An 18,269-nucleotide genomic window follows, 5' to 3' on the forward strand; every position below is an offset into this window, starting at 1 on the left:
GTTCCCCTTTATTAAGGGTGTGAAGAGGCACTGTGCAAGATAGCTGTCTGTCTTACTTCCATGCTAAAGCTGATGACCCAATCATTCACGTACACAGACCTCTTTCTCATTCTGCTGCAGACTGTAGCAGTGTCTACGAGAAGGCTATGCTTCTGCATGGTTACCTCCGTTTTATTTCAGTTCATCTAATTATTCTTCCATATGTGTGTCAACCATTTCAGTATTGTGTTCAGGCAAATATCAACATGGGCTGTTTTGACAGGGGTTTTTCTAAAAGGTGTAGATTAACAATTGGTGCCATCAGGGTGAGTGAAAATTGGGGAAGGTTGTGCTGTATTAGTTTACAGATTACTTGACGTGGCTTGCTGAAGCACATGTGTGCGTGTTCATAGACACACACACACACGCACGAAACTTCTCCCTGCATTTTGGTTTTCCAGTCCTACCTATCTATTTTGCTCACTCTCAGACCACTTCTTGGACCACTGAGGTAGCTTTAATCATTGCCTCTCAGCAGCTGAGAAGTAAACTTGCAGAGCTAAAGAAGGAAATAAAGGTACCTGAAATCTTTGACATAGGTATCTGACAGCATTATGTTCAGGTGTGAAAACAACATGTGTACTGAAAATGTCACATGAATGTCTGGAGTTGTGTTTCAGGCTGATGAGGTACACAGTTCTGGGTTAAAGCTGAGGTTGGGTTACTGCTGTACTTTGGGAGAACGTTGTCCAAAAGCTATTGCTGTGTTAGCAGAGCTTTCTTGGGTTGAGTCTTTCTTTTTGGAGACAGCGTCAGTACTTTGCTTGCAAAATTGCTTTGTAGATGTAGAAAGCTGCTTGTAGCCTTAGCTGTGGCAGTGCTTTCATATGCTGATAATAAATGGTACCTGTTATTTCTGTGGGTTTTTTTTCCTTCCCCCTTGAATTAGGGTTACAGCCGAAGTGAAACACAATCCCACTAACACCATTGTATGCAAGGCACAGGGAGAATGGAACGGTACGCTGGAATTTACTTACAGCAACGGAGAAACCAAAGTGATTGACACTAACAAACTGCCTGTTATCAGGAAAAAGATTAGGCCGATAGCAAAGCAAGGCCCGCTGGAATCAAGGTAAGGGCAGAGGTGTTACAGTGTTCTCCTTCTGGACCTCGGACGGGAACAGAACAGGGAAGCAAACTGCAGTTATAAATGGCATGGTTCAAAGATGCCTCGCTTCCTGCAGCACGTTAATCTAGGCACAAATAGCTGAAGCTGTGTATTGGTGCTTTGGAACATAAATTACGTTATAGTGACGTATACATCAATTTTGTAGAGGGGGAAAAATGCTTGTATGTGTTTTAATGAGCATTTGGAAAATGGTAATGCAGTGTTTTCACCTGCTTTTTTGAGTGACTGTAACATGGTAGTAAAATTAGTTTATTTCAAGTAATGTTGCATCTTATAATTTACACTGGAATTTCATGTTTTATATATTTTAGAATGCATATATATGCGTAAAAATATGTAAAATGTGATGCAGTGTGAAATATAAATACACACACACACACACACACACATATGTGGTTTTAAGGCTCTGAGCACCCACGTCACATGCCGAACTCTGACTAGGTACATTAGAAAAAAACTTACTCCGTTATTCACAGGCAATAACTGATGATGCTTATCTTCAGAAAAATCAATATTTTTATTGAATTTAGGAACATTTTATTGGAGGATTTAAAAACATGAGTTAAGCTTCAGTTTATTATCTGTAAATATGTTCTCTTTATTGTACAAAGGTGTGCCTTGAGTCGTTGTCCAGGGTCAGATACCATTTTCCTACTTTCCAGATGTGCTTGCTTATCACAAACTCATTTTTCCCCTGTAGTTTAGGAACAGAAAGGTTGGAGGAAATCAGGAACCCAGTAGCTCTGCAGTGTATTTATTGTATTTTTTGGATACTAGTAAGCAAATTACAACTATCCAGTGTTTCTGCAGGATATGCAGTGTATCAGATTGTAAACAGAAACTCATTTAAACACCCCTGGAAATACGTGGAAGCTGCAGTCAGTTTCTTCTCAGTATTTTTCTGGGCCACGTTTCTGCTAGGCTAATGTAGTGGGAGAAGGCATTACATCTGAATGCGGTCAGTCACGTGAAAAACAAGTTTGGTTGTAGGCTGATAATTACTGTTAACTGGGAATATAGAGTACAGACCTAGAAGGGCTCCCTGGAATCAGTGCATCAGTTCCTCCGTTAAGTAACCATCAGTGTCCCAATTTAATGTACTCTTGCCTTTTGGCTAACATGGCCTTATAATTAAAAAAATTTAACTGCAAATAAACACAGAATAAACCCATGCCATTTAGGGGTGGATCATCAGTAAAGAATGTGAACGGGAAATGATAAAAATAAATCCGTCTGCTTTGGGGAAAAAAGCTCAGGTTGTGAAGAGTCAGGAACATGAAGAAAGCTATTGAGAAAGCTGACTTGCATGGCAAAATACTGGGAGTTGAGCAAATCTGAAAATCTGGTGCACAAATGCGATGCATGCCCTAGGAGAGTGGTGGTTCACAAGCTGTGTGACTTGCAAAACTGGCATGGAGGACATGGCGTCAGCCTGCCTCTCCCCCTGCTGCTGTCTAGCCAGGCACTCGGCTGCGGCAGAAGGGTTCTCACTCCGTCGCTTGCGCTCCTTCTCCCTCCCGCAGGCACCTTTGGCAACACGTCACCAATTCTCTGAAAGAAGGCAATATCGACGCAGCAACAGAACACAAGCACCGCCTTGAAGAGAGACAGCGAGCAGAGGAGAGGCAACGTGCGGCTCTTACAACCCCGTGGAAACCAAAATATTTTGCCAAAGAGGTACTTTCACGGCCCTGTTCTAAAGACCCTATAGCGTGTTTCTGCGTACAGGAGGATGCTAGTACAAATAAATTTGTCTGTGGTTTTTACCATGGGCTAGTGTTGTTATATACAACTGATGGTTTTAAATTCTGGTTTTGCTGGAATCTGGCTCTTAAAGAGGAGCGATGGATTTTTCCATGTCCATATCGTAAACTTGTTTACTTTCCTTCAGTTAGATTTATTTTAACCTGAGGTTTTTGGCCTAATGTTAGGCCCTTAAAACTATGTTTCTTACCTTAAAATCCACAGCTTAATTTGCAAATGCTGTGTACTCACATCCCCTACTAATCGTGATCTCGGCCTACTAAAGCGAACGCGATCTAGGGATATTTGTCCAATAGGAGTAAGTATGGACATCTTAAACGCAGTCTTGGGTTTCATCTTCTTGAAATGAAACCGATTTTACTAAGTCCGTCTTTGCCCTTTCTTAGAGGAAAGGGAAATAAGACTGACTGAGGGAATTATTATGTGACTGTGGTGTTACGTTAGCCGGTATGTGCAGCTATTTAAACCAGCAGTTCATCTGTTGCATCTTCCCATTGCTTCTCTGCCCCTTTGTAATTTTTTCCCTCCCACCTAGATTACCTGTAAATTCATCAAGCACAGAATTTTCAGGTGACAGGGATGGGTTTCTTGTGTTGATTAGTATTATTTTAGCTTTTATGTGGACATACACGGGTCCCGTATGTATAAATCTTGTTTGTAAACTCTCCCTAATTTTCTTGCAGGGCGATGGTTGGCTGTACTTGAATCCTCTCTGGAAGACCCATTGACGAGATAGAGCAGTTGCCTCGCAACTTTACCTTAAAGGCATTAAAATGATATGGTATATAACTTCAAGATGTCATTGAATAGGTCCTGTTATCAGAAGATACAAACAAGAAGCTACATACTGTGAATGATGCATCACAAAATAACCACAAGCTCAAGTTTATTCAGGAGCCATTTTGTGTGTGTGGACTCACAAACACACACGCGCACCTCCATATGTACACACATACACGCACGCAGTGTGTATGTGTCTGTGCGTGTATTATTTACACTACACGTAAACAAGTGGAAACACTAACAGTGATTGAAAGACCTTTTCCTCTAAGTGTTAGGGCATAGAACTCTGGCTGGACTCAGCTGGGGTTCCCCGAGTTGTGTGCTTGCAGGATCAGGCCCTATGCTAGTATTTAAGAAAATACTTTTTTTATTAGTACTGGTTAAGGTTTTTCTATTTTTCACTTTTGCCAAAAATGTTTTGCACTTAAAATGTGATGTGTCACTTAATGGCAGTCATTCTGTCTAAACAGTCATGGAGTAACTCACTTTGACATAAGAATGATACACTGACAGCGCGCTCGCTCTTCGGGATGCTGATTTAAGAGCATGTTTCCTGTCACTTACGAGTGTGAATTTTCTGCCGTCTCATAAGAAGTAGCAATACCTTCTCAAGAACATTGTTCGCACTAACCCGTTCTGTCCTCGCTTTTTTGTTCGTTCATACTTCCAGCTGTTCAGTAGATCTCTGGTCACCACGGAGCCAGCTGCTCTGGTCGTTTTGATCTTGCTGTGTAATGTTCTCTGGCTGCTGTCACGCCAACGCTTTTGGGTTACGTGTTCCGCTAAATCCCGTCTGGCAGACGTAGCTGTGGTGTTCCAGCTCACTCTTGCCTCAGCTTTCCACCCCCACGTAAGAGAGGCGTAGGACGGCGTTGGGCTGTGCCTGAGGCGCCGCAGGTCCCAGCCTTGCCTTTTAAGTTCAACCACTGCTGATGCGTTCACGCTAAAATGCCGGGATGTGCGGTGAGGCGGGAGAGGCCGGGTAGGAGTCCTGTCCCGCCGTGCCGGGCGCGAGCCGTCCCAGCAGCCGGGAGGCAGGTTCCGTGCACTGCTCTGGGAAATTAAGGCAGAGCTCGCCTGGTCGGAGCCCTGAATCCCCTAGTACGGCCCCAAGCAGCCCTGTGTTCTGATTTCTTTTGCTTTTGCCCCCGTCAGTCCTGTAGCTTGATCTTGCTTTGTAGGGTAACCACTGTGACACTAAGAAAGTGGATTCTGAAAGCGTGTTAAAGCTTCGTTGCTTTTTAGGTCGTATTTGTTGAAAATGAAGATGTTTTTGAGAGAAGTGACAACAAAAGGCACACGTGAAATGTGCTGACTTCTGCTCAGTGCTGCTTTTTACAGTGCCCCGTAAAGAAACCACTATATTTCTAACATACAGTAGCATGGATGCCTACCTTTCTGTAGTACTGATTCATTTTGTGCCTTTTGTCCGCTTTCTTAATACACTAGCTTATGCTTTATAGATATTACACAAATATATTTAGGTCAAAGCACTGCTTATATCTGTTCTTGTGCGTCCTGCATTTTACAATTTTTTGTTTGGTAGATTTTAAAATCTCTTGAGCAACTCAAAAGGCTAAACAGAGGTGTGTACACCAGGAAACAGGCAATTAGTTGTTCATTCGGACATAATATTTAATAGCTCTTTACATTTGAACTTCAGATCTCTATTTAATGAAGGGGTGGCTCCTTTTCCTCCTAAAAGCTATTTTGTCTGCTTGTATGTACTTTTTTTGCACATCAAAAAGGTTCATGTTATAAATAATTTAAATCCTATTTTTTAAAAAAAAAGTGGACTGTGTGAGCTTGGTTTTGTAAACACTTTTTTTTTTTTAAAGGAAAAAAATCTTATTTTTAGGAATAGTTGATGTTATTCTGTAACAAAACAAAAATGATACAGTCATAGTAATCACTGAACTACTACCAAGTATCATCAGGAAAATGAGTACTTTATCAATCACCTGCAAGAATTAACTTTATAATGGATCCACTCTCGTTCTAGAGGTTAGTCTGATAAGTATTCATACAGTTTGTAGTATCGTCACAAAGAGCAATTGAAAAATGCAGAATTAAACACATGGACCATCGTCCCAGAACTTTGACTTTCACACACCAAAGAACAAGCCACATACTCACTCTAAATAGCCATGGGAAACCTCTCTCTGTCAGGCATGCAGGCCTGCGCTCCTGAAAGAGTAGACCTCTTTCAGCTTCGATGGTATGACTGTCGAGGCTACAGAGATGCTGTAGCCGTTCTTTTAAGGAGAAATTTGAATAATTTTATGCTTGTAATTTATTGAAGATTTTTTCTGTCTGCATGGTTGGTTGTTTCTGCATGCGGAGAACATTCCACTTGTGCTCTGATAAATGTTTTGTTTTGTTCTGATGCTGTGAAGAATCCCCTGATGCCGGTTACCACTGTTTCTTTTCCAAAGCAACTTGGGAGAGGCAAACATCAAAATGGTCCTTTCTGAAAAGATCCCATCAGCGAGAGATTCCAGAACAAGATTCACAAGTGGCAGTTTATTTTTCTGGTAGTTCCGTGTTCGGTATATTTTACAGGACTGAGAAGTAAATATTCATAAGCCTTACTCTGTAGGTTGTTCCAATAGCTGTCTTGGATTGCAAGTAAATATTTTCAAGTAGCCAATGTACACTCTGAATTGTAATGTAAAAACCTCCATGTACTTCAGTTTTTTTGTGCACACCTGTAGAAAGCCTATGCAACCTGTTTCTTTCTTAAATTAGAACTGCTCAGAAAGAAAATTTATACCTTTTACCATTTAAAAGATGCTCTGGCAGGCTCTTCTGATTTGCCTTCCTTTCGGAATTTGTGAATTTAAAATGACAACGCTCATGAATAAAAGATTTGTTTCATTTAGTAGTGGGATGCCCTTTCTCTTTCCGTTGAAGCATTAGTTAACTGGTGCCAGTTACTCGGATGTCCAGGAGCGGTGCGCCACGCTCGGGGCGCCTGTGAGCTGTTTGCGCGGTTCTGATGGAAGTGGCTTGTCAGCCCGGTCCTGGGTCGTTGCGGGGTTTTCCTGCCCCGTTCCTACTGCCAGGCAGGGCGTAGGTAAGTTTTTGTTTAAATTGGACCGCGCGACGCAGGGAAAACAGGGCCGGGCAGCATCAGAGCCTTCGGAAAGGCTGGGCAACACGTGCCTTATTTTGACAAATAAAAAGGAATAGGTTAAGGTGTTCCCTTGTTTCTGAAAATCATGTTTCATTTCACCTTTGTTATTAACAGAGCTTCTTGATTAGATGCCTCTTAAAATACAACTCTCAATTATTGCAGCATTGGATGTTTGCACGGGGAGGAAAAACATGCTTAAGAGGCTTCGTGGATCCTGGTCAACGTTTTTCAAGTGTTAGCTAATGCAATTCTGGTTTATTTTAAACATTCATCCACAGCGTTGGAAACTACCGTGCCAGAACGCTTTGTTTTTACGCAAAGCGGAAAGCAGCGGGCTGTAAACAGGGCAGGGAACACTTCCCAGTTGTGCTCCTTGCATTGCTTCAGGCCGTGTCTTGGAGCCGTGCATACGTTTGGTTTAAAGACGTTATTGAGTTTTAGTCATAGCCAAATATGATTTATTTTCAGTTTTTACTCGTAGTGGGATTGATATGTACAGCAGGCTGAGTCAAAGCTTTTAACTGGTTTTTCAAGAGTAAATCTATCAAGATATTTAACTAATGACTTTTCTACCCCTCTGTTATGGAATTACTTCCACAAGTGAAAAAATGTTTTCTGGGATTGCCAATAGTACTGCCTGCCCTCGCCGCTTTCAGCAGTAATGATTAAGTGATACAGAACTTTTATGCAGTACTGGCTTCTAGACACGTGCAGTTTTAGTTCCTTAGCAACTGACGACCAGAGCCTGGCTTAAGCATTTTTTTTACTTCAGATTTTGCTGTTTGGTCGCAGTTGAGCTTCAAAAATCTTCAAAGTTTGACCTGGTAGAACAACAAAAGGATGGCTGTAGCTAAGGAAATAAACTAGTACGGAAGGTATGTTTGATAATGATGCAAGAGGCTAGTATTCTTTGCTGGTACAAGCGTGGTGCAGTTCTCGGAGAGGAGGTGGAAGTCGGCTCAGCGGAGTCATTCCAGGAGGCAGGTGGAGAAGCAGGGTAGCCGCTGTGGCGTGCCGGTTCCCGGGGACCCACGGGAGGCGATACAATGCCTGCCAGTGCTTCTTTGTTTTTTCTAAGCAGCTGCCTTAGTGACTCAACTTTTCATTCCATTTAAATGCAGAAGATAACTGGCAGAAGCCTTGAAGTCAAGTTAGATTTAAGAAAGCTCAGGTAAGTGGTAGGCAACTTTAGGCCCAGGCTGGCTGAGATTCCTGTAGCTGGCTTATTTTTCTTTCGAATAGCTTTAAAAATGCTATAAAAGTCAACAGGATTCACTTATTTCTTCTCTGTTAAAGAGAACGCTGTCAGCTAACTGTAAAGATACCTAAGGATGGGAGGGCATCCTTTTATTTCCTTTTTTACAACAAGGCTGAGTTACTGCCAAACCACAGGCTGCCCAGCAGCATCTGTTCTGCTGCCTTTCAGATGTTCTTCCAAGAGTCAGATCGCTTATTTCTTACCGACAGTGAGGGGGCAGGATGCAGATTTGCTTGGAAGAAGCAAGATATTACACATCACATAATCACCCCTTCTGCTTGTGGGTAAGCAACTGTAACAGCTTGAGCTTCTCCAGATGCTGGAAGGATTCACTGCCAGCTGTGTGCTTGGGAAAGATGGCTGCTGTCCTCTGAAAATACTACAGGCACTTTCATTTCATCACAACAGAGGCCTTACCGTCGGCTTCATAAATTTTAAGCTGGAAGGATGTTCAGTAGCTGCTGTGGCTTCATTACAGCAACTTCATGAGGTCAGCAGATTTGCATTACGGAGTTCGAACATCTTAATTTATCACTAGGACTATAAGCAACATGTTATCAAGGTAATCATAACAAAACTGACACAACACCCTTAACACAAAACTTGAATTAACTTTATTTTCCCCTACAGTCAACAACTGGTCTGCATTGAGCTTTAAAGCAACAAAATAAAATGAAATCTCCAAACGACAGGGGGCCAGAAATCCAGATTTAATTACCTTTGTGAAAATGTTGCAGCTGTAGTATTGGTCTGTGTAAACCACTGGAGTCAAAAATGAGTTCATAAATCAAAAAAATATTCTACACCTTGGGAAAGAAGTCAGCAGTAACATTCTCACAGAACACTGTAAATTTACATTTTCTTCATGAAAGGTACATACTATTCTGCATTTTACATCAAATTATTGATGCAAGTTTTGTTTCTATAAAAAGTTACAACCTGTGGCAGGAAAACAAACTGCAAAACCCTTTCATTTTAATTAAAGAAAATTTTCAAGTCTGTATAAAGTTTTCCTATAGCTGGAAAGTGAACATGTTCAGTCTCCATTTATATTTTAGTGCATTTAATCTGACAGTTTTCACCACTTTTTTTAGAAAAAGAAAACAGTATAAAAGACAGACAAAGCAAACAGCACTATAGCAGGAATTTCTTCAACTGATTTAAGCACTCTAAATAAAAATGCAGAGAAACAGATTTCCAGAAAAATTTTTACCCTCACAAGAAAGGCGCAGTGAGGGGGGGAAGAGGTTTGCGAATCCTCTCCCTCCAACAGCCACAGAAAAGGGTTTTTTGTATACCTGTCAACCTTTTTCCCATGAAACAGGCTATACTTGTTTTACTGATGTAAACATTTACCTAAAAGAGTTTAATTTCTGTTCTGAAGCACCAGCCACCGCACGGTGCTCAGCTGTATCTTCCTATAGCATTCATTACTGTCGTTTTGGATTTTTTAAGATACAAATTTAGCCCTTGTACCTACGGTGTGCAAGATTTGCCTTGTCTACCTTATGAAATGACGGTGTAAGGCAGCAATGCTGCAGTCCCATGTTAAACAAAAGCAGCTTGTCCAGTCTAAACTAGCATCCAATTCATCTGTCCTGTCATCTCTTGTGAAAACTGCAGCGTTGCTTCTTACACTCCAGGTCAAAACCAGCCTGCAGCAAGAGTAAAAGGACACTGAAAGAAACCACTGAAGAATAATCATGGGAGTAACTTATTTTGAAAGTTTAATTTCAGAGAGCTCTGCTTCCTCCTACTTGTTGAAAACAAGTCATTTTTAGATTTCCCCATTCCAGTTTACAAACTGCTGCTATTCAGCTGAACAGTGTTTTCCAAAAAAGATTGACAAGTATGCATGTGCCAAGGACCAAATTACAGGGTTCTTTGGTGCAGTCAGTCCAAATTCTCAAGATTTGAAGGATAATATGTACCAATAAAAAAAAATGCTGCTAGACTTGGATAGCAGCTCTGTCTTGCTTCACATTACAAATCTAAAACAGCTGTTCTCAATAAGCCAATATTTTTAATCAGACATTGCCTGAAAATTTTGTACAATAATCTGGACCAATGATGGTTCTGTACCCTCATGTTGCTGTGAAACATGACTTGAGCTAAAGGCAAAGACTGGTTATCTCAAGGACAACTGCTTCGTATTAGCAATCAGAACAGTGTATTTAAACTGTCTTCCTGTTGGGTCTCTTGCCTTTCTTTAAAATTAGTTTATTCTTAATGTAGCCACGCTTCCTTTTGGAGGTCTAAAAAGAAAAACAGAATAAAATGTATTAGTTAACGATTTAGTCTTGACCACGGTTTAATGATGTGCATTTCAACGCCTGATCTTTAGATTAATTTTAAAGAGCTTAAATAATGGTAAACCCTCAACTAGGTATTTATCCAGTTGTTATTTTTAAAGTTGGGATTGTTAATTCATGCCCGACATCTGCTTTTGCGCAAGAGGTACTTTTGCAAGCCCCATCTACCAGATCTGTAGAATTATTTTCAGAGCTTGTGCTGAGGCAGAATTAATAATTACCCAACATGATAAAGCTCTAATATGCCCAAAGAGCAGAAGTGGTGGAGAGTGTTAGTTTTGTTTGGAAATACCTTCTTGCATCTTTTGCACTATTTGATTCTCGTAGAAGTTAGCAAGATGAGAGAGAGAAATATTTGCTCAAAGCAGCATTTTTCAAAAGTAAGAGAAAAACTGAATAATCACATTTTAGTCTTTAATCCTCTGCTGTCGGTCTGTAGGCTAGTTAGTGCTTCTGCTCATGCGCCCTTATCAGCATATTTTAGATTTTTTTTTTTCCAGGTAGTAATGGGGGAAGCATTAATGTTAGTCGTGGGTAATATTAACTTCAAAGTTGTATAAATACAGTTAGCTCGTGGCAGGTAGAATTGTACATTCAACATGCCTGCCCCAACAAATTAGTAGGCAGCTCCCACACTTGCTGTACTTTGCTGTGCTTACCAGCAGGCTCTATTATGCCAATTAAACAGAACTTTTCTCTTTTTAATAACAACAACAACAATAATATTATTATAAAGTGAGATAGACACAAACTAATACGTAATACTCAGACATGTTATATCTCTGAGCTTGAGCAATGTCGTTCTGAACATGGAAGAGTGACAGGAGATGGACTGAATTTCCAGTAAGGAAGCAACTGCTGAAAACCTGGGGCTACTAAGGAGCCCTCAGAACGCATTTACAAAGTCCTAGTTTAGACATTCGCCCCCTGCTCTTCGCTGGTTCTCCGATGTCTTAATGGGAAGTAGTGCTCGTTTGTACTGCAAGAGTTAGCCATGGATCAGAATTTGCATCAACTTGTATCCTGTCTTTAGACAGAGAACCAACACCTCCACAGCTTAAGTGGGGTCAATGCACCTCTCATTAATAAATATAGACTTGCTTGTCACTTAAGAGCAAAAGTTACACTGTAAGTGTATGACAGGCACAGTAAAGCTTATAATTTCCTTTTAAGACAAGTCTAGCGTCAGTGAGAACTCCCAAATGCCTTATTTTATGAACTTCCATCAAATCACAAAAATCGGCGTCTTTAGCCTCTAACGTTCTTTACTTGCATTTCCATGACACAGCGTAAGTTTACTGCCTGTACTAATTTAGTTTGTTACACATTTGTTTCTGACAGGATTCTGGAATTCCTTTTGCAACATATATTTGAATAGAAAGAAAACAGATGTTGTAAAGGAGAGGGCTGCTAAGATTCTCCCCAACTCCCCTGATAACGCATCTTTCGTAACAGGCTGAAGTAGCATACCACTGCTAAGATTTTTAAAACCATGAAGATGACTTCAAACAGTAAGCAGCCAGACACTAAAGTTCCGTGAACAAAAGTTTCATATTTAATTTATTTCATACAAAATTGCCATTTTTAAACTTCTAGGCATCACTACTTTCAAACAAAGTCAGAAAGCAACTTCCACATTATTTACTTAGTGAGCCATAGTTACTGAAACATGAATTGATGTACTTTAGAGATTATACTTCCAGTTACATGAAGACTTAAGAGTTGTAACAGCCAGTGACACACTCTATTTCCAGTTAGCATTCTGCCTAAAAAAAATCTAGCCTTGTGTCTTCACATGCTTTTAAGTTAAGCAGACAGTAAATTAACAATTATTACCAGCAGGCAGGTCTGATATCGGACACTAACATGAACAGTATCCATAACATTCTGGCCAGTGGAAATACATAATTCACCAGCTATGTGATTCACTGTTAAAAATAAACTGCCACCTTGTCACCCCTTTCAGGTACTTCACTGGGAACCCACCTTCTTTGACAAATACTTCTGTTTTGGTACAATGTTGGTTACTCTAGGTTTATGATCCAATGTCTCTCTGTTGTCTAGTTGTTTCACCTTGTATATTCTAACAAGCCAGTGCTCTGAGGTAAAGGCTTCCTCCAGATGTTTAAATTTAATGTCTTTGTTGCCTATCTCAGCATTGCGCGTACGATCGAATCCTGGGGGTGTCCGAAAATCCAGCTATAAAAATTAAAGTTGCATATTAGTTCGAGACAAAACCCAAACCACCCATCACTACCAACTGTGTTATTTCATATCACAAGGCAACGCTTTCAGCTGGTGTAGTCAAAGGACAACACTTCTCTCGCACTGGTTATTGCTACACAGAAAAAACTCTCAGTTCCTTTTTGCGACTGAGAAAGAGACGAACTCATTCTTACTCCTACAGATGTCTCAGGAGACGGCACTTCATGTCTCAACAGAAATACCACATCTGCATTCAGAGGTGAAACTACTCAAGTGAAAGTCTGAGGCGCGGCAGCCTGCGGTAGCTTTTTAGCATAGCCGCTCCCTTGTACTCTCTCTTCTGTCGTGGGGTAATTTGCACTTTCATGGTTTTCCACACAAGTCTGAAATAGTTCACGTTTATGTTTTATCAGTTAAATTCGACCCCCTCCGTGTTATGAGTAAGATCCACTGGCATCGATTTTAGCTAAATAAAGGATTCTTGTGCTAACACATCAGAATGAAGGGCCCTTGGCAGCGGGGGGGAGAATAGGAAAGAAAAAAGCAAACAAGGCAGATGTAGCTCCATACACGTGCTTGAGGATCCCAAAGGGCAGTGACAACTCTGCCCGAGAATTATGCCCTTATATAATAAAGTGCCGTGTTGTTTAATACACTGATGCGACTTGGATAGAAATCAGGTAGTTTCTGACAGATATTAAATAGTCAATTAACAGTTCCACTTCTGTGTTGCTATTAAAAAAACAAATCTAAAGCTCTCCACAACGTAACAGTTCATGCTTTAGGAAGCGCACTGCATAATGGAATTAAGATGCTCGTCTGGGGCAAGGTGAAAGACAGCAAAAAGCTACGTACAAGTGCAGGTTAGCAGCGGAAATGCTTTCTTCTAAAGGTTATATACAGTAGACCATGCCTAGATGTGCTTTAATTTGTAAAGCTGACTCTTACCTCCGATTCTGCTACTACAAGCAACACTCAAATCTCAAAGATGGAAAATACATCAAAATAACCTTTGTTTTCTCACATTTCACTTAAGATTCAAGTAGAAGTTGTAGCACTAACCTGCATCTCTCCAAATCTGTAATAGGACATTTTATACATGAGGCAGTTCAGCAGAGTTGGAGAACCTGCCTTGTCTACCCGGAATTCTCCCTGAGGGGTAAAGTAATCGCTTTCCTTTAAAAATAAAAGAAGATACAAAAAGTCAATATAAACTAAACCCCTATTTAAGGTCATTTCTCATTCCCTTCTCCACAAAAAAAACCTTCATAAAGAATCTGAACTGACTTTTACAGTTTAAAAGCTGATTTAAGCTAGTCTTAAAACAGAAAAGGATGGTGCTCATTAAAGGTAAAATAGTTACAAACTACCTGCTTGTAACCCAGACCCCAACTGACCAATCTTCCTAAATCCTTATTTTTGTGCTAGTACAAGTTTTGTCACTTCACAGTAAGCAGTTACTGGAATACTGATCTCAAAATGTATAAGTTAGTTGGGCATCTATCAAAATTATTCTTCAGAAAGGTGAAAGGCACTCTATTGTTAATATACGAGGTCTGCAACGTTACCATAAACTTCATATGTGCACAGTGTTTAAACAAAAGATTTCTGCCATTTTCATCTCCAGTACAAGATGAAACTATGCACACGGGCTACTCCCTTAAGCCTGTGCTCAATATCTAGAAGATTTTGTTAGGCTTAAGCAAATATTACTACAGCCTTCTGCAATCTCTGAGATGTTTGAATAACCTAAACTCTACTTAAGTCAATATTAACACTTTAACTTGTCTCCCAGTATTACAGAGTTTGAGGAAATTTGTAATGCCAACCATTTAAACAGTCTGAACATTCCTTTTTTAAAGTATGATGGTGCATAGTGAGACACACACACAAGAATTGCAAAAGATATCCTGTACTTTTACTATCATGCAAAAAAAGTGAAGAGCTTCTGAGGTTACTGACCTTTCAAAACCATAAATATTGAAAGAAACTGGGCTACAGGCCTCTGCACTCCTACTGTTCTAGGAAAACAACCCATAACACGTATTTCAAATAAAATTGCAATAAGTAGTAGAGATTTCCCTCCACTGTAATGAGCTCTACCAGAAAAGCAACAACATAAATGAAAGGTTAAAAAAACAGTAGAGATGAACATGCAGAAATACAGTATTCGGCCAAGAACGCTTCAGTTTTCCTGCATTATGTTTCCACTTACCCGAATATCTTTGGGATGTTCCCCCTCTGCTATTCTCACCATCCACAAGAACTTATTAATATCATCACCAGAGTAGCCAATCACACCACCAAAAATAATCAAAACATAATCCACATCCAGGCTTCTCATGATCTCGTATGCTGCCGACTCATTTGATGACATTGCCTTTCCCACCTGTATCACAGCAAAAATATCTTAAATATCTGCATAGCTGCTTATTGAAGGAGATCCACAGATCAATATCTTGCCAGACTGAAGCCCAAAAATATATACTTGCCAACCGAAGCCCACATTTTCATTCTAGACAAAGAAAACCCATTGTATCTATTTAGAAACTCAAAAGCCCAACCTAAATTGAAATATTTTTCTCCTCTGTAAGAGGACTGCTGCCTGTTGAAATGAGTGTTTTGAATATAAAATGTAGCAATAAGGGTTTTCCTTTTGTGGCACTTAAAGACTTTTCAAGTCATGTCTGTATTACCAAAACCTTAGTGTTGCAGAAAATACCTGATTACAAATTATTTTTAAAGCTTTAGACACAGCCCAAAGTGAATGAATTACTTGAAATGTTAGTAATTTCTTGGGTTTTTTTCCCCTTGAGCTCTGTCCTTCACTAATGAAGCAGCCATGCTTCATTGTACTCAGCAGCATACAGGCACCCTCAGCATTGAATTCAACGTCAGTTTATGCAGAGAAAATGTCAGAATAGAGACATCCTTGAGTTAAAAGCATAACATAGTTTTGGTCTTGAAAAACTTTTAAAAGCTGTATCCAGCACCTCTTCCATACTGGCCACTTCCCACACAAAGAATTCACTTAGGTCAGTAACTGGCATTCAGTTCAGTAATTTTGTTTGCTATTGAAGCTCTTGCACTTAAGGCATAATAATGTATTGCTGTAGCAAAAGGGAGCAACTACAATCTAAATAATATTGCATCCAAATTGGTAACATTCAGTTAAGAACGTAATTAGAAAACGCTAAGCTTCGGCTGCAATCTGTCAAAAAGAGCGAGAACCTCAGCCTCTTGGCCATGATCCTAATCAACATGAAGTTATTTGGCAGATTTCCATTTCTGTGCAGGAAGAAGTCATCTGGCAAGCGTCTCCAGGGCATGCCTCATTTAGCGCACAAGTTCAGGTATTCGCCACAACAGACATTTATTGCTTGGGTTCCCCTTTATGGAGTGTTCATTCCGAAATGGAACCTGACAGCGCCAGCAGTCATACCGGAGAGAATTCTTTATTAAAACCCATCAATGCTAATTGCTGTAATGTGTATGACTACTGTGCCTATGCAACACAGAGGACTTCCACGGTCTCTCTGTTCATATGATGCACCTTATCCTGCAGGGATCTGTTGGTTTAGATACAGTATCTGCACTTCTACCTCTTGTAGAAGAGGGAGGGCACATAGAGCTATGAGCGTTGAATGTCCGTCTAAAACACACTAACACTGTCAGGTCACCAACCAAAATGAGAGAAAAGTGCCTTAGTACATGGGAAGGCTTGTTGACTGGTATTAGTGCCAACAGTACAATTTCCCAAGCTTGCTTTCGGCTGATGTGAGTTCCCTGCCCCTGTCAAAAGCACATACATATGATCCCCCCCTTCCCCAATACGCGTTTTTTCAGGACTTTGTACGCTCAAAGCACAGCTTGATTAACTTCTTGATTTTGACAACTGCTTGTCTGCAGATCTGTTCCAACTGCTGTACTGGGTACTGATACAAGACAAGGAACTATCCTAATACATTCCTCAAGCTCTTCCCCCATTCTGCCCATGTAGCATGACATAGGTCTTCTGGGACGAAACGGCCGCCGAGTGATGACAAGTGAGTACACAGCACCTAGTAAGACTGCAGCCCAACTACAATATAGAGCATTCTTTTGTTTCTGAAAAAGTTTAAGTTGCCCAAGGTGGTGCCCCTGTAACCACAAACAATGCTAACACCCTGCTTTTAAGCATGTGCACAAAGCTTAAACTTGCTCTTCAGAAGTGACAGAAATTAAATGTACAGATGTTTTGTCTAACTGCAAATTTGAGAAGACAGAATCACATCAAATCTGCAACACTTCCACGGCTATTCATAAACTTTCTCTAACTTCCAAGATGCCTGAAAATTTGTTGCTTCATGTGTGTAGTTTTCATAGTGCCAATTCAAAACCCAGTTAGCAAAGACAGTGCTGAACTGAAATGATCCCTATTTGGATAGTTACATTAGATTTTGTCTGTCCTCCCACAAAGAAGAGAAACTGTTTGGAAACTCCAAGTAAGCAAAATGGAAACTCCAAAACAAAATTGATCCCTTCTAGCCTCAAAAATCTTTTTACTTGAGTTCTAATACATGCAAAAAATACATTCCTTCCACCTCTATGTTTCCCACTCTATGGAATTTTCCCTTAATATCTATTGTACTATTTATCAGCAGACATTTACAATTTCATACTTGACTGCAACGTAAACATTTTGGTATTTCTACTCCACAGAAAACTGCCACCCTTACCAGGGCTATGTGGCTGTTGTTCCAAGTATTGTTATCAACCAAGGTTGTCCGGTTGGCCATTCCTGCTATCTGATAACCATAGTCCCACCACGACATCACTCTGGCGTGCTCGTCTGTGTTTTGTCTCAGCCAGTAGTAGGCTTCTCTGAAGTCATCTAGGATATTCCGAGTGCTGGAAGACAGAGTTCATTTTATTCACACTGGTACAAATACTAGCAACAAATTAACTGCACCATGATAAATCTGGCCTCACAAATAAGGGTTTTCTTAATGCATTCAACTCCCTTTGAGGGATTCAGTCACCAGCAGCCGTAAGTTTGAACCCACCCACCGGCCAGAAGCTGAACTGCTTTTGAAGATGTGATTAAATGCATTTCCAGTCAAATATATATTCATAAACAAGTTTTCCCAATTGACTCAAAAACTTTCTTTTTTTCTAACCATCATCTTTATTAGCTTTGGATAGGATTATTTTTATGTATTTACATAAAATATTTCATGCAATGTTGTATCTTTTCGAAAATTAGAGTTATTAAGATTTTTTATTCAGGTGACAATTCTGCCTTAATATAATTAGAAGTGATTAAAAGAAGGTACAGCAAATTGCTAAAGCAAAGGAAATAGAAAGGCTTTTGCCCTTTAATTACTTTCAGGCCTGTAGACCTTACTTACCCATCATGGTTGTAGGAAGCGAGAACAACGCTGGGGCTGGAGTATGCATTGCTAGTTACCCAGGTACAGTGGACAGCAAACATCATCAACAACATCAGCATCAGCATAGTAACAATGTTTTTGATATTGGGACCTAGTCCTTCTTCTGTTTTTTCCTGTTCAGATACGTGCTTTCTCACTTTGCCTGCCTAAACAAACACAAATACATCTGTTACAGCAACTTTTATCACCCTTGACAATGGCACCCATGCCT

At 40.2% G+C, this 18,269-nt stretch overlaps 2 protein-coding genes across 4 annotated transcripts in view; one reads left to right on the forward strand and one right to left on the reverse strand.

Moving 5' to 3' along the window:
* OSBPL10 (oxysterol binding protein like 10) overlaps nt 1-6,562 on the forward strand; it is a 122,558-nt gene extending 115,996 nt beyond the window's left edge. For both annotated transcript variants that reach the window (XM_082326072.1, XM_082326073.1), the window contains exons 10-12: nt 929-1,111; nt 2,692-2,845; nt 3,616-6,562. In XM_082326072.1, coding sequence (XP_082182198.1) covers nt 929-1,111; nt 2,692-2,845; nt 3,616-3,660 — 382 coding nt within the window. In that variant the 3' untranslated portion in view covers nt 3,661-6,562. The remainder of the gene's footprint in view (nt 1-928; nt 1,112-2,691; nt 2,846-3,615) is intronic.
* Nucleotides 6,563-8,191: 1,629 nt separating this feature from the next.
* STT3B (STT3 oligosaccharyltransferase complex catalytic subunit B) overlaps nt 8,192-18,269 on the reverse strand; it is a 54,985-nt gene continuing 44,907 nt past the window's right edge. For both annotated transcript variants that reach the window (XM_082305328.1, XM_082305329.1), the window contains 6 exons: nt 18,017-18,204; nt 17,345-17,516; nt 14,842-15,015; nt 13,689-13,802; nt 12,408-12,620; nt 8,192-10,364 (listed from right to left, as the gene is read on the reverse strand). In XM_082305328.1, coding sequence (XP_082161454.1) covers nt 10,284-10,364; nt 12,408-12,620; nt 13,689-13,802; nt 14,842-15,015; nt 17,345-17,516; nt 18,017-18,204 — 942 coding nt within the window. In that variant the 3' untranslated portion in view covers nt 8,192-10,283. The remainder of the gene's footprint in view (nt 10,365-12,407; nt 12,621-13,688; nt 13,803-14,841; nt 15,016-17,344; nt 17,517-18,016; nt 18,205-18,269) is intronic.

This window comes from Platalea leucorodia, assembly GCF_965183815.1.
Source record: "Platalea leucorodia genome assembly, chromosome: 1".
Taxonomy (NCBI): domain Eukaryota; kingdom Metazoa; phylum Chordata; class Aves; order Pelecaniformes; family Threskiornithidae; genus Platalea; species Platalea leucorodia.